At 39.9% G+C, this 16,091-nt stretch overlaps 1 protein-coding gene across 1 annotated transcript in view; it reads right to left on the reverse strand.

Annotated features, from left to right (window-relative positions):
* Positions 1 to 16,091, reverse strand: part of SLC9A9 (solute carrier family 9 member A9) — a 364,826-nt gene that overhangs the window by 198,318 nt on the left and 150,417 nt on the right. The window contains exon 7 of the mRNA XM_050965939.1: positions 1,398 to 1,536. Coding sequence (XP_050821896.1) covers positions 1,398 to 1,536 — 139 coding nt within the window. The remainder of the gene's footprint in view (positions 1 to 1,397; positions 1,537 to 16,091) is intronic.

Raw genomic sequence — 16,091 nt, forward strand, 5'->3', positions numbered from 1 at the left:
AACTGCACTTTGATTTGTAGTCAATAGCTTGGCTTGTACTTCATTTAATTACTGCTACTACATAAATTGTAAATTAAATACTGTATTTTATTTTACGTGAGCATCTCAACATACTTTGCAAACATTGTTATTGTACCCATTTTAAGGCAGCATTCACTGAAGTATAGAGAGATTAAGGTCTGAATCCTCAAAGGTAGTTAGGATCTAACTACCGTTGAGGCTCTGGGACCAAGGGCTTGTCTACACTAGAAAATTAAGTCACCTGTTAGGTTAGCTGTGAAACTGATAAATATGATGACTAACAGCTGATTAAGTAATGCAATGTCTACACAGACACTGCATCAACCTAACTACACTGAAATGAGTCCTACACTTCTCGTTGAGGTGGACTTACTATGTTGGTTTAGTAGGGGACTTACATCGGTGGGAGCAAGGCTGTAGTGTGTACATTGACATAATTAGGTTGACGTAAGCTGCCTTATATCGATCTAACTCTGTAGCATAGACCAAGGGTAAGTATTTTGCTTAAAGTCCCACAGTGAGTCTCTATCAGAGTTTAAGATAGAACCCAGGAGTCTTGGCTCCTTTTGTCTATTTCACCCAGTAGACAACACTTCTCATTATTATCCAGTTACACTATATTTCTATGTAGTTGTATGGGTCAGTTAAGATAAGCAACTACTGGGAAGGCTGAGTGTGGTATGAAGCAAGGGTTTCATTACATACATTCATGTTAGTGTCAGGTGGAACAGCAGAGGAGAATTTTGATGTCTTGGTGCTTTGATTTTCTCAGGAATGCTAAAATACTTTGTAACCTGTAATCCCATGACTATCAGTGGCTGTGAGCTCTGTCAAGGAGGGGAGCTCAATCCTTGGAGTAAGGTTGCACCATAGATACTCTCCTTCCCTTTCCCTGGTCTGGTCCAGTGTGGTGATCCATTCCTTGTTGATTGAAAGGACTGGTCAGCATGACAATGTTTTGAGGAGAAATAAAATAAATGGGGAAAGACAGAGGGATTTCAGGAGAGTCTCTCATAAAAGAGCATTTGGGGTCCAGTCCTGCACCTTTTACTAAGGAATAGTCCTTAGGCACAAGGGTGGTGATCTTACTGAGGTCAGTGAGACTACTTATAGGAGTAAGGGCTCTAGATTTTGGGCCAGATCCTCCACTGGTTAAAATCAGCATAGCTCCATTGAAATCATTGAACCTGTGTTGATTTTCTCCAGCTGAGGACCTGGCTTTGTTTACAGAGCCTCTTCAAACCCCTGGTCAAGAAGTTCAAGCTCAAAGTAAAGATGGTCAATCTTAATCACAGATAGCCTTGGGAGTTCTTTTCAAGGCAAACAGTCTTTCAAACCTGCAGAGTTTTTTCTGTTTGGAAAACAATAAAGGATATTAAAGCTGTGACAACAGCATATGAAGACCCCATTGCAAACGATCCAGCAAAGATCCCCAGGAAATTTCCCACAGACTGGAAGAAAGCAGCAGCATCAAATGTGTTAGGATTCTCCTTGGGACTGTAAACAGAAATCGAACTGAAGAGAAGACAAGAGGGAAGAGAGGAAAATAATGAATTAAATCACATCATCATTATAGTGAAATAATGTGTTAAACATACCCACTTTGTAGGCACTTTCAATACAAGCGAATGCTCCTCAGGGCTGTTAGCAAAATAGAAAAGGCAAGAAAAAGGAGACTAGGAGGACAGGGTTTATTTTTCAAGGCAATAACCTGAGAATCAGTGGTTTGCTGCCAGTCAGTAAAGATTTTTGTACTAGGACTGTCATAAAGAATATTGTTTCCAAGCCAGCTAGGCATTAAACCATAGTAGGTGTATAAAGAATATGCAGGGAAAATAGATAACTTTGAATTATTTATTGGCCACATGTCTTCAGAGCTGTTATATATTCACAAATATTCCTGATAAAAAGTACACTTTTACAGCTGAGGCACAAATGGGCGATACAAGTCACAGTATGTACCAAATCTTCAGCAGTGATGCTGTCATAAACCACAAACTAGTTCCCTTCCCTAGCATAACCCTTCGTAAACAAAACGGCGAACATGTCAAGAGCTCCACAATATGAAACCCCAGGGAAAAACGAGAACTGTTTTTCCAGAGAAAGAAACTGCTGTAGTTGCCAGAGGTCATCTTTTATATCCAGTCTCTGTCTGTAACCATCAAGATTATTTTCTTATGGGAAATTGCTCCACCAATGGCAAGGCCATATCTTTAAACATTTTTGAGGGCATCAAATTTGCTATTTACTACTAGTGACTTGATGCCCAGAATGCTAATGATACTGCCAAGTGTGAATGTATTTCTGTTTGTTGTAACATAAAAATTAACAGATGCACTGTAGCCTCAAGCTTCCCAAATACTAATTAAGCAACATTTCAGATTTTTATGGTTCTGTTGCTTTCGACACTTGAGGTCTTTTACGTTCACTGTCAAAGAAAATCAAGTGAGCTTGGCAGTGGATTTTAGAACTGAGTTTACATTGCTGTAAAATGATTGGTATTTTAAACATCAAAACTAGATGATTTTAAATTGGGGTGAATATTTCATGCTCATGGATGTGTTCTTAATGTTCATCTCTGTAATTGGATGTTTTCCGTCTGGAGATTAGGCAGCAGAGATGCAGCTCTGTATTCAAGGTTTTTCTGAACAGTTGCACTCATTTAAGGGTCTCCTAATGTTATGCAGAGATCAGCAACTAGGCTACTCACTTCTAGATCTCATCCCTTGGCTAGTCAAGGATATACAGAAAGAGAAGTGAAAATGAGTGAATAAGAGAACAATCTTTAGAAGTACTGAACTCCCAGTGGCTGGTGCTCACCACTTGTCTGGATCTGGACCTAAAGTCTTACTTCTTTATTTTAAGCATTTAGCGTGCCCATCACCACACTCTCTTGACACACATGAGAACACATAGCACTTAGTGCTATGAATTTTGAAAGCACTGCACATACATTAATTAAGCTTCACATAATTCTAGTGATGTAGCTAAGTAACAGTTACAATTCCAATTTTACATATTGGAAAACTGAAGTGACTAGTTCAAAGGTCACACAGAGAATCAGTGGCAGGGCTAGAATCAGACTTTCAGAGCTCTTGATTCTTGGCCCCAATCCTCTAGTCCAGGCTGCCTCTTGAGGGCAAAGGGGATGATTTAGTATTGATAAATATTTTATTTGACTCAAAGTGACACATTCTTGTATTACACCTGGCTGCATTGTGATCATCACTGTGGGCATTAAGCAGGGTTTAAGAAGTGCTGTACAGTAATGTGCAAATGAGCAGACACATTCTAAACCCATGCACTGAGAATGTGAATATGAATGCTGAAAACCTTCCTAACATACAGAAAATTTCAAAGCATCAGAAGCGGATGCAGAGTAGCACTTTATTTCCAAAAATTGTCTTGTTAACTTCAATGGGACTGTCTGAGGACCCAGTGAGGAAGCATTTCATATTCTGGACCTGTACCATTGCATCCAGTATAAGTGCCAACCAGTGGATGTGTATGCCTGGGACCAGCACTGCCAGTTGTCTCTCAATTGCTGCACATGCCATGCTGGAGAACTTATCTCTTGCCTTCATTCTTGTCTTGAGATGATGCTCATCACTGACCCCTTCAGTCTGAGGTTTTAGCCTTTATGTCACATCAGAGATTATAGTAAAAACATACAACTTGCACTCTCTGAGCAGCTTCTTCTTTCATTTGATATCTTCTTAGCTATAGTACGGTAGGTCAACAAACTCTTATTTTCTAAAAGCAGCAAAGAATCCTGTGGCACCTTATAGACTAACAGACGTTTTGGAGCATGAGCTTTCGTGGGTGAATACCCACTTCTTCAGATGCATGTAATGGAAATATCCAGGGGCAGGTATATATATATGTGTGCTAGCAAGCAAGCTAGAGATAACGAGGTCAGTTCAATCAGGGAGGATGGGGCCCTGTTCTAGCAGTTGAGGTGTGAAAACCAAGAGAGGAGAAACTGGTTCTGTAATTGGCAAGCCATTCACAGTCTTTGTTCAATCCTGAGCTGATGGTGTCAAATTTGCAGATGAACTGAAGCTCAGCAGTTTCTCTTTGAAGTCTGGTCCTGAAGTTTTTTTGCTGCTTATTTTCTAATGTTTTTTGCTGCTTATTTTCTAATGTTTCTTGTATACCTAAAAGGGACTCCAGTTGTTTGTTCTGTGTTGAAATGTTATAGTTAAAATTCTGTCTCTTGACTGTAGGTCACATTCTCATTGATTCTTTACCTCAAAGACGTATACAAAAAGACTGTAGTTTCTCACGCCTGTTTCTTAATTGTAAATGGGGAATTGATCTTTTATTTCACTGTGTTTTGAGTGGTGATTTCAATCAGGTCAATCTAGCATTTTTCCTGAATGCATCAAAGAAAGCTGATGAACTATCCAGAGAACCTGGCCAATGCAAGGGATAGCAAATGTTAAAAGCCACAAGAACTGTATCAAGAGCTCCTTGACCTGGAAGAAGAATACATCTGCCAAATGTCAATTAAAGCCATTAATGAAGTGCTTATTAATTATGCAAAAGAGGTATCCTGGTTTAAAAATCAGTTAAAGAGTTTTATGCTAGTTTTTATCACCAATTACATGGGCATTTTCTCAAACAAAAAACCCCAAACAACTTATTTTAAATTAAACCAGAGGTAACCGCAGAACTGAAGCAGCCTTCAGCGTAGCAGTTCTTTCTCTTTTGAAAAGGGAATAAATACAGTAAGCCTACCATTGACTCAGAAGAAAACCACATTCTAAATCTTGGCTCATCTTTATAATTGAAACAAAAGGAAATATTTGGTTTAAACAATTTTATGCCCTAACTGCGCTACCCAGGAAAACTGTGCTAGCAATTCTTTCTGGCAAGAATTGTTGCCCTGAACAGTTCTCCTAGGGTCTAAAGCTTTTACATCCAAACAGGTGAATGTTTATATGAATTTATTGAGTTATTAAACATTTTCTCTGCCTAGAGGTCTTCTTACACTTTAAAAAGTGTGACTGTTAGGACAGGAATCATTGCATCTTATACATGACTGGTTATGATATGACTTTAGAAAATCTGATATTGGTCACTAAACACTGAGCCAAATTCCTAGTTTAGTTATCAAACTAAACATAAGATGTACTATTCAAGAAGCAGTGCAATTATTTCTTGTGTCATGAACACTAGAGAAGAAAGAAACCAATTAAATATGTGGAGTTACCCAGCTCATTCCCCTGACAATGCAAGATTATATTTCCAAGCTTCCTGTCTTGTCTAATTTTAAATGTCTCAAGCAAGGAATTTCCATCCCTTTTCTGTAAAATCTGTTATGTTAATATTCAGCTCTCATTGTCGGGAAATTTTTCCTCATAATTCTGTCTAAATGTTCCTTTGCCTAATGTCATCTGATTACTAAAGCTTTGTTCTTCCTGTACCTCCCTAAATAATTCAACTCTCTGTTTGGGGTTCTTCTTAGACAGTAAAGTATTATCATGTTACCCTAAGTCTTTGTTTAGGCAAACTTAGCATATGAAGTTCTTTTATCATCTAATCAACAAATCACCCAGAGCTTTCCATTTTTGAATACCCCCCAATTTATCAGCATCTTTCAACTATTAAGATGTCCAGAACTGAACATTCTATTGTAGGTGCATTTGTTCCAATGACAAGCATAATACCACCTAGCTCTCACAGAGTGCTTTTCATTATCAGAGCTCAAAGAAGGTCAGTATTGGTATCTTCATTTTACAAATGGGGAAACTGAAGCACAGAGTGGTGAAATGACTTACCTGAGATGTCTCAGAGCAGTAGTAGGCCTAGAACCAAGGTGTCTAACATCCAAGTTCACTGCTTGATCCACAGGGCCATATCATCTCCCTCCAGAAAATGATTTTTGTCTCAATGGATTGTAGTAAACCCAGGACAAACAGCTGTAGGGGGTAGTAATTAGTCCTGGGGGGGGGTTGGGGGTTAAAAGGCCTCTCCCAATCCACTGAGGAGAGATAACCAGGGGAAATAAGGTACAGCTGCAACAGGGGTTACTAGGGAACTATTTAGATTCAGCTGCCTCCAACTGCTTGTGACCTTTTAAAACCCTTCCCTGTAGGGAAAGGGGGAGGGGGTGAGAGTAGCTGCCAGTAGGCTGGGTGCAGTAAGACCCTGAACCCTCTCCGGGAGGGAAGGAAAACACGCACAAGGGATGGACTGGGGAAAGGAATAGCCAGACCCTGTGCTACTATTAAGGATTTGCCTTGCCCAAACCTGTCTCTCCAAAGCTAAAAAGGACTGGGCCTGCTGAGGAGAGGAAGGTACTTTGCCACAAGATGATGACTTGTTATACAATATGTAAGCCAAAAAAAAAAAACCACACTGTATATTTTTAACAACATACCGCTTATGAGCGCCTCTTAGATGGCAGTAATTTAAACATCTGGTGCAGATCTTTTCCAAAATGCTTGCTTTACAAGTACTCTCTCCCTCTTCCATGCCCCATCATCAGTGCACTGTGTTGTTTATCTGATTTCTCCAGATTGAATCCCATTTGGTGTTTTCCTGACCACAGTTTTTTTTGTTTATACTATTGTTTGATCCTCACTAGTGTGCACAGTACTTTCCAGTTTAGTACTATCCACAAGGGATGAAATCCTGTTCCCATTGAAGTCAGTGGCAATACTCTCATTGACATCAACAGAGCCAGGATTTCACCCTGGATGTTTACCCCGTAACATGGCAGGGCTTCAGTAGTTTACAAAGGATCTACTGCCATGCCCATAGCCTCCTTCAAGCAGTCTTATTGTCTGAATCTAAACAAAACAAATACAAACAGCTCCTTGCGTCACCCTGGGCCACAAACTCCAGGGGATGTTTCCCCTTTTACCTTTCAAGCTCTCATAGCTTTCCTACCCAGGGGACTCTGGCAGTCCTACTTCCTAACTCTGACTCACTGGTCTCCTCCCTTCACTAGCCCCAAGGGCCCTCTTTTAAAGCCTATTTCTGGATCAGCTGATGCAGACAGGTGCACTGGCCCTGCTCCTCCTTAAAGGGCCAGTGTCACCCTATGACAACCCCTTTTCCAGGTCATCACTGAAGATGCTAAACAACATTGAGCTTTACCTCAGTTCTTGCCTCCAAGCTACTTATTTGACACTAAAGCAAAATGTCACAAGATAACACTTTGCACTGAAGACAGTCACAGTTAAACATGTCATCTCTCTAGTCTTGGTTCCCCCCTCCCTAAAATGGCTCTAACAACATTCTGCATGAACCCTATTTCTGCTAGCCAACCTTCTGTGCTTGATGTAAAGGAGTGAGCTATGCTAAAAAAACTGTGTGCAAGAGACTGTAAAGATAATGTTACTATATATTTAAACAATGTTTAATTATTAAATATTAAAGTTCTTATTGTTAAATGAGTATTATAGCAAAATGGAGACTTTGATGGTTCTTCCACACAAGTGGATTAATGTTAAACATAATCCAGATCCATCAAAAATGCATGGAATCATAGAGTCATAGATTCCAAGGCCAGAAGGGACCATTATAAATATCTAGTCTGAGCTCCTGCATAGCACAGACCACAGAACTCCCCCAAAATAATTCCTGTTTGAACTCGAGCATCTCTTTTACAAAAATCCAGTCATGATTTAAAAATAGCCAGTGATCAAGAATCCACCATGACCTTTGTTAAATTGTTCCAATGGTTAGTTACCCTCACTGTTTTTACACTCAAAATTATCCTCAAAAACTGCTCTTTCAGAAGAGTCATATTGGGGGAAGAGAAATTTGGAACCATCTTCCAAGTTTGGCAATTAAATTAACCTAATGAACCCTGGATCATAGTTGGAGGAAAAGGGAGACTTTATTGTTTCACCATCTCTAAACATTAGGGGAAAATGTCCCACAAACATCTCCCCCAGTGGCTACAGCTATGATCTTGGGCAAATCATTTAACCCACCCACCCTTCTTTTCCTATCTGCAAGATGGAGTTAATAATACCTAAGTATGTCTACATTGCTACTGTGAGGTGTGATTGCAGCAAGCGTAGATATACCTGAGCTAGCTTTGATCTAACCAGATCAAAGTTAGCTCAAGTAACAATGGCAGTGAAGCTGCAGAAGTATGGGCAGCTGCATGGACTAGTCCCACCCACTGAGGAGCCTGGGTATACACTCAAGTGGTTACTGTTCATGCTGCTGGGGCTTCACTATTGTTATTCAAGCTAGCTTTGGTCTAGCTAGATCAAAGCTAACTTGGGTATGTCTACAAGTGCTGCAATCTCGCCTGCTGACTGCAGTGCAGACCTATCCTTAGCTACCTACAGTACCTTGCTGGAGTGTGGTGAAGATTAACTGATGTTTGTATATGGCTTTCAACATGTGTTGTGCTAAGTATTAAGAATATTGAACTAGTCAGTACATCATTTCTCCAATTATCTTCTTAAGACCCAATTCCCCTGTGGTGCCCACAGGAAACTGGCAAAGTGACAATGGACAGGTTGAGATACTGTCATGTTATTTATAAGAGAATATCTATAGTGAATAAAAGGTATATCAATATTGTACATAGGATGTTATCCCTCTCCTTTGGGGGAAAAAGAACTAAATAAGTGTGCTAATTATCACCTGATCATTTTACTGGTATATTGTATCCTTCTTCCCTTCCTTTTATCTATTTTTTATCTTCTTAGGGTATGTCTATACTAGGAGCTGGGGTGCATAATTTTGAGGAGACATACCTGCACCATTAAGCTAGTACTCTAAAAATTGTGTGTAGCCACAGTAGTGTGAGCAACAGGAGGGGCTAGTCACCCAAGCATGATCCCATCCAAGACCATAGATATGTAAGGGTGGGAGAGGTTAGCCCCTCCTGCTGCTCACATGTCTGAAGCTACACACTATTTTAGTGTGCTAGTGGTATGTCTCCTTCACACCCAGCCTGAAGTATAGATATACTCTTAGACTGCAAGAGTGCAGATCTTCCTGTGTGTTTATATAGCGATTACTATTCAGGGCTCCAATGCTGAATGGGGTCCTTGAGCATTACTGAAACAAAAATAAAATAATAATCTTTCCAAATAAAATCTAGATTGATTAGCTATCATAGTCTGAGTTGTTTACAAGTATATATCACAGTTCATTCATGATGAGGAGAGTTTCTTGCCATAAACATTTTTTGGCCTGTGCATTTAGCAAAGTGGCAGAGTTTTCCTGTAAGAAATCCAAGGAGTTTTGAGGATTACAGCATGAATGTCCTCGAATGTCATGACAGTTTTCTGGAGAGAAACTGGAGATGAGATTAAACCTTGTATTCCTGCTTTTACTCTGGAGGCCCAGCATGCCTAAGGCTAGTGTGACAGCATCAAAGAAAGAGATGTTAATCAATTGCAAACAACAGTACAGCAGAAAGAATCCATGCTTTTTATATAACCCAGTGCTTGTAGCAGTTTAGCTGTGGAAACAGACAACATGCTGCAGAAAACTTGCTGCAATACCTGATTCAGAATATATTACAAAGAAAAGAAGGGTTCTAGTAAAGTACTGTGGGGTGTGATTAGCAACAGCAAATGAAAGCAAAGGAGACCAATAGCAATTGATTTTTGCAGAGATACAGGAGTTCATTCTCTGATCATACCATACTACAGTATAACATAACTAAAAGCAGTATCAATGAACAGGTGCTTCTTTCTTTCTTTCTTTCTTACAGGGTTATGTGACTACTGTGGAAAGAAAAGTCTTACGATAGGTGAACAGAATACTTGTTTCCACTTGCTATGTCAAAGAACTTCTGGTTCCACAATGGTTTCCTTAGTTAATGCATCCTTCCTTTTCACTGCAGTACTGTATGATACATATCTAGCATAAAGGAATATTAGGGGAGCATGAAGGAGTCATGGCTGGAGTTTCAAAACAAAACCAGCAATGCCTGAAATGATCTGCACTGAATCAAGTGGAACCTCCCTCAGCTGATAAGAAGTACGTCGGGTGCTAATTAATTCCATCAAGAAAAATAAGATGGGATGGAAAACATACTACTTTCTCAGAATTCAAGGTTGCATAAAAGAAGGCAGCAAGAAGGTAGCCTCTCTCAAAATGATGTATAATCATGATTGTATAAGTATAGGTAGAGTACAGATATATAATATGTTCCTGAAATGTGGGGTTTACAGGCAAACAAATCTGACTGAACAGTTTTTGCCTCCATACAATTTTTAAACTATGTGATTTTCCTTGATGCTGCTACAAAAACAAAACAAAACACAAATACATAAATGAAACACCCCTAAATTAAAGATGCTGAAATCCAAAGGCAGACTCATCATTCATCCTAGCCTTCTGCAATGTAACCTTTAGCCTTCTGCAATGCAACCAGGAGCTGGATTTGAAAGTGTATAAGTAACACCTAACACCTTAGCAAACTCACTTTTAGCAAACAGCAGTGACATAAGGTCATTAAATCCTTCCAACCTTTCCAGCTCCCCATGAAATTCATTCTAATCTACTAAAGCCAGTGTAGATGAACTATAAATCCAACACATTTGAGATTGGGTATGTACTTCCCGGTCTCAAGCCCACAAAAACAGATGGGAAGTGGAGACTGGAGAGGCATCCCAGTGTAGGAATGCGCTCTGGCCAGCAAAAGCAGCCAATTACAGAGGTTATGGAGGCAGATATGTTGGGTTTGTGTCTTTCAGAGGAAAGCTGCCAAAATTAAGGTGGGTATTTATGGAACAAAACACTCTGCCTTTATTAATTAGAAAATTTTAATAATGGTCAAAAAGGAACAGGAATGTTGAGAATTTGCATTAGAAACAAACAAACCAGGAAGGTCTCCAATACATTCTACCAAACAAACCTTTTTTAGCTCTTGACAGTATTTGTGAGGTTTTTCTAGACTTAAGACTCCAGATGTAAAAGTGAGATTTCACACACACACACACACACACACACACACACACACACACACACACACACACCACACACACACACCACACACACACACACATATATCTCCATTAAGCATACTGTTTATATACATACAAGAACTTGTAAACCAGGCTACTGAGGGCCCTCAACTGGCTGGCTGTTCATGCATCCTTAGTTTTTCTGGGTATCCAAAAATCTGTTCTAGACAGTCTAAACACACTAGCCTCACTTAGCTTCAAGGTCACTCCTTTGATACAAGAGCCATCCCCAATATTCTCCTCCTAGAGCTTGCCCTTTGAATTCTAAAAATGAGTCAACTGCTGCTGTCTACCAGCCATTTTGGAAGCCATTATCAGGCTTCTGTTAGTAGCAGTTCCCTTTCCTCTATAGCATATGTATTTTTGTTCTTTTTTATTGTTTCCAAACCCCTCTTTTTGGCTCTTCAGTATATTGTTTTTTTTCAGGGTGTCTTTTAAGCAGTAGTTTGAACACTTTAATGTAGATTAGCATACACTGCTATAGCACGTAAAAGCTCTTATGGTTTGTGGTAACTTTTTCTAATAGAGCAAAACAATCCCCTTGCAAGATGGCTACCTGATAGCAGCTATCAAGGTAACATACAACCCAGAAAGGTAAGGCAATCACAGATTTTGTGGAAAACATGAAATTAACCATTTGCCAGGAACAGCAATGTATATATGAAAAAATACAAAATTCCTACTTTCTGCTAGATTTTCACTTGCTCCAAAAATCACTTACTTAGAAATGAAGTGTCAGATTTACTGTCTGTCATTCCAGTGACACCAAGCAGTCACTGGCTTAAGAACTGGCTTAAATGACTGGGGAAGCAGTTTTATGGCTACCTTGTGTCACTGGAGTGTTGCAAAGTAGCGAGAGCATTTGGATGGATCTAGCCCTACATGTGTACAAGCTGAGAAATCAGTTGAGCTGGACTGAATGAAAACATCAGCATTCATTTTTGATAAATGTTTTCCAGATTTGGCAAATATTGCCATTGTGTGGCAGTCCACAGTGCAAGTGCTGAAAGATCCTTTTGATGTTATGTTGTACTACTAAATAATACATGCAGTAGTGGAAAACCACAGAATCTGCAGCGGTACAAGCAGAGTGAACTCAACTGAGCAAACATTTCCTATAGTATTAATGCCAAAATGCTGGATTAGGCTGATTATTCTGAATTGTATGCTTTTGAATATGCCACACAAAAGTTATCGTTTGATTCTTCGAATTTTTCAATGCACAGCTCCAACAAGGGAGATAAATTCTTGGCAGCTCCTTCACATATGCTCTGTCACATTTACAAAGCATTTTTATAATGGACATTAAATACATTCATGAAATGTAACGTGAAGTCTGCCACTTTGCTCCATGAAAAGTGTGACTCTCTCCTCTGACAAAATATACAGCCTGGCAGGTACAGTAGGCTTGACATCTGTTCAACAACTGAAATGTGAAAAGATATGGGAAAGTGTTTGTGTGGCCACTAGAAGAGGTGAAAAAGTGAAGACTCAGATACATTTTCATAAACTTACATTGACACAGAATGGAATCTACAGGTGTTTAGGAAATATGACAAACCATATATCACCACAGGGGGCAGTAACCTGGTCACCAGATTCCTAAAATCCTACAGAAAGAAGCTTTTACCTATCCTACTGTGTAGGTTTTCTTCTCAAAAATACAGACTTACGATGATTCTAATAAAGGCTGAAAACCAAGTCTCAGCCTTGCCTAAAACTAGTCAGTCATTCTTCTGAGGAAGACAATGTGGTATCTCCCTCCATCAGATCTTCTCTTCTTGAGGAGGAAGAGGTGACATATTCATACATTAATGTAACATTTTGATTACTATTTTCTAGATACAAACTATTCCATTTTCATCTTAATTAGTGATAAATTCTGATAAACAACAACCACCAGGTCTCCTGTAACATCAACTCCTTTTGTAAAGGGAATCTTAATAGTCAAATATGATTTCAGTGAAAGAATTTCCCAGCCTTGGAAGAGAATGTTTTGAACTAAAACAAAGGCTAAAGTTACTACATCTGATTTTTTCATGAATCTCTTTGAAAATGATCAAAATTCCTGTCCAGACAATCTTCCAACTTTGAAAGGAATGAAGCACATCAGCAAAAAAACAGATGGCTGGATGGTGGATTGTCTGTGACTATGTGCTGGGCAATTTCCAATTTCAGACTGTATCTCTACTGTCTGAGCAGATCCTAACACAATTACATCTTTCAGAGCTTTCTGCATCTGAGTCTATGTTTCTTGCTTGTTTGGATATATGAACTACAAACCAAGTCCAGCCTTTCATCTGAAAAGAAATTGCATGAATACAAATGATCTGTATTATTGAAGCAGCTTGAGATCTACCCTCCAGTTCAGGGAGACACAACAGCAGCAGTTTCCAGGACGCATGGAGTGGGAAGAAAGCAGGAGTTAGAATAGAAAGAGATGCCCCTCTGCCCCATGTTGCACCTCTTCTCCCACACCAGATAAAGTAGTGCACCTCTACCTCGATATGACGCTGTCCTTGGGAGCCAAAAAATCTTACCGCATTATAGGTGAAACCACATTATATCGAACTTGATTTGATCCGCCGGAGCGTGCAGACCCACCCCCCTGGAGCACTGCTTTACCACTTTATATCCGAATTTGTGTTATAGTGGGTGGCGGTATATCGGGGTAGAGGTGTAATGTAAAAGCCGGGATTCCCCCACAGCACATTGCATAAGTCATTTATGTCTGTGTAAAACAGGAGTAAAGCCTGCCAGATCAGAAAGGTAGCACTGCATGTGCCCTGCCCCTTCCCTGCACAAGTGTAAATGCAAGGTGCAAGGCAATGAAAAATATCCACAATGTCATCTTTTTTGCCAAACAAAAAAAGAAACATAAAAAGAAACAAAAACAAAAAATCCCATCCCTGCAACATCCAAAGCTAAATCTCTGCTTGTGACTTGAAACAAATCTACTGTATCAGTTCATGCTAATTAAACAAGACGTGATAGGCAGAGCATATCTGGCGGATTATAGCACCTCGGGTGCTTTGTAAGGCATGGTGCTGAAGACTGTCTGTATTCAGCCACCCAAGAAGTACAATAATCCCCCAGAAATGCACTGCCTAAAATTACTTGTTACTGTAACAAAATGCAAATGCTAAAAAATAAGGCTAAAAGGAGCTAGCATTCCCAAGGCTTAGAGATGCTGTATAAGATTGAATCTGATAAGCTTAACATCAAAGCAGCCAATCAAAACTGGCTGCAGTTAAACGGGAATAAAGTATTATTATGACTATTTATTCAATGATTGAAATTATGCAAAGTCCTACTAGTGTCCAGAAGTTTAAAGCAATCATGTTTCAACAGGTTTCTAAGGCTCAGGAAGGTTTGTTTTACTGGGCTGTTAATAACTCTCTCTGGTTTCAGTTGTTTCATTACACTTACGTGTGGGATGTAATACAAACTAAACATCGTTAGGAGAGCCTTTGGACAAAGCTACTTTGTATATGCAGTAGCCAGTGTTTCTGCTGGGCAGAGGCTCCTAGTCTATGGCTAGGGCTTAATAGAAGAGGTTCCTGAACTTGGTTAGGGCCTGTAGGTGTGACTGTAATATACATAATAAATGGCATTTTTTTCTTGATGAATAAGAAATGGACAAAGTTAACACTATATATTTAAAAGTATGTGATACCCAGTGAATTCCTCAAGCCTTGTCACCAGTTAAATTGATACCAAGCAGTAGCAGCTTCAGCTTTCATCTTCAGCGCTTTCCATGTATTGAGCAGAGATCTTGATCCTGACCAAAGAGCTACTGACAAGTTACCATGCCAGCTGTGATTTTTTGGAGAGGCAGGTATCTGTGATGCCCTAGTTCTCCCTCCCCATCATTACAACAACCTTCTCTCTGGCGTTAAAGAAAGGATGGATAGTCTTAAGAAAAGAATGGAAAAACTCTCCTTATCCTTTGCTCAGGAGGAAGTGCTTGCAATTTCAGTACCTGGAATATTGTGTTCTCATCATACTGTACAATCCAGACTTTAACCTTTGCTAACACACATGCAATCACATATATGCAAATACTGTATGTAAATTGTGTGCATATACACATGCGTTGTGCACATGCCCAAACTTATCCGGAGTTTTCTTATAAAAATCTTCAATTTTGCAATTGCAAGTAATTAGTCTTACTGGGCAACATTAAGTATTTATGTCATGGTCCTTGGACAGGCTGCCTTTTCTGAGACCCTTTTCTAGTCCCCGACTGCATGTCTTCCATGTGGGAGGCCCATTCCTCCCTTTCTCTTCAGGGTGCGATTCTGCAATCCAGCCACTTACTGATAGGGTCTCAGGATTAAGCCTCCCTGGGAGACATCCACACTACCTAGCAGGAAACAACTGGGCTGGCACCCTGCCATAGTTCTCCTTCAGGAGCCTGTGGTCAGTAATAGTATGCAGTGATACAGAAGGAGTTTCTCCAAACAAGGTATGGTTTATTTTCCCCAAACGTACACATCGCTGAGAGAAGTACATTTAAGAAACAGACACCTATAAGTATATTGTCTTCCCTACATGTGGCATGCCCCTCAAACATTAGGTAGCCATGACCTAGCCTTAGTGTTTCCCTTTCTCTCTGGGCACCAAGTTACAGCTTGTTTGCTACAGTCCCTGCCTCACAAGTCCATCTCTTTGTATGTCAGCCTCACTGCATGCTGACTCTGTGTCCCTCTGTCAGCTTCCAGCTGAGCTGATAACTCCTCACTGCCCTTTTCTGCCAGGGCACCTTTTTAACCCCTTAAGGTCCTTTTATCTCAGCCTTAGCCTTGGAAAGAGAAAAACGTCCTTGTTTGGATGGTGTCAACCTGGTGGGTTCTTCCCCCAACTGATGCCCCAGCCAATGTGGTCTTAATTCCTTTGAAGCGGTTACCTGAGAGGCTATCTTATCTGTGTAGCATTATTTTACCCTTTCTGGATTCCTAAACACCCCCTACACCCCCGCCCTTTTCAGCAGCCTTTGATTTAACTCTATACATTTGGTCAGGTAGCAATATTAAATTGACCAGGGAAATCAAGTCACACATATTATTCCTAAGAAATAACACAGACATTGTCCCAGTTTGTCACAGCTTGCAA

This window comes from Gopherus flavomarginatus, chromosome 8, assembly GCF_025201925.1.
Source record: "Gopherus flavomarginatus isolate rGopFla2 chromosome 8, rGopFla2.mat.asm, whole genome shotgun sequence".
Lineage (NCBI taxonomy): Eukaryota > Metazoa > Chordata > Testudines > Testudinidae > Gopherus > Gopherus flavomarginatus.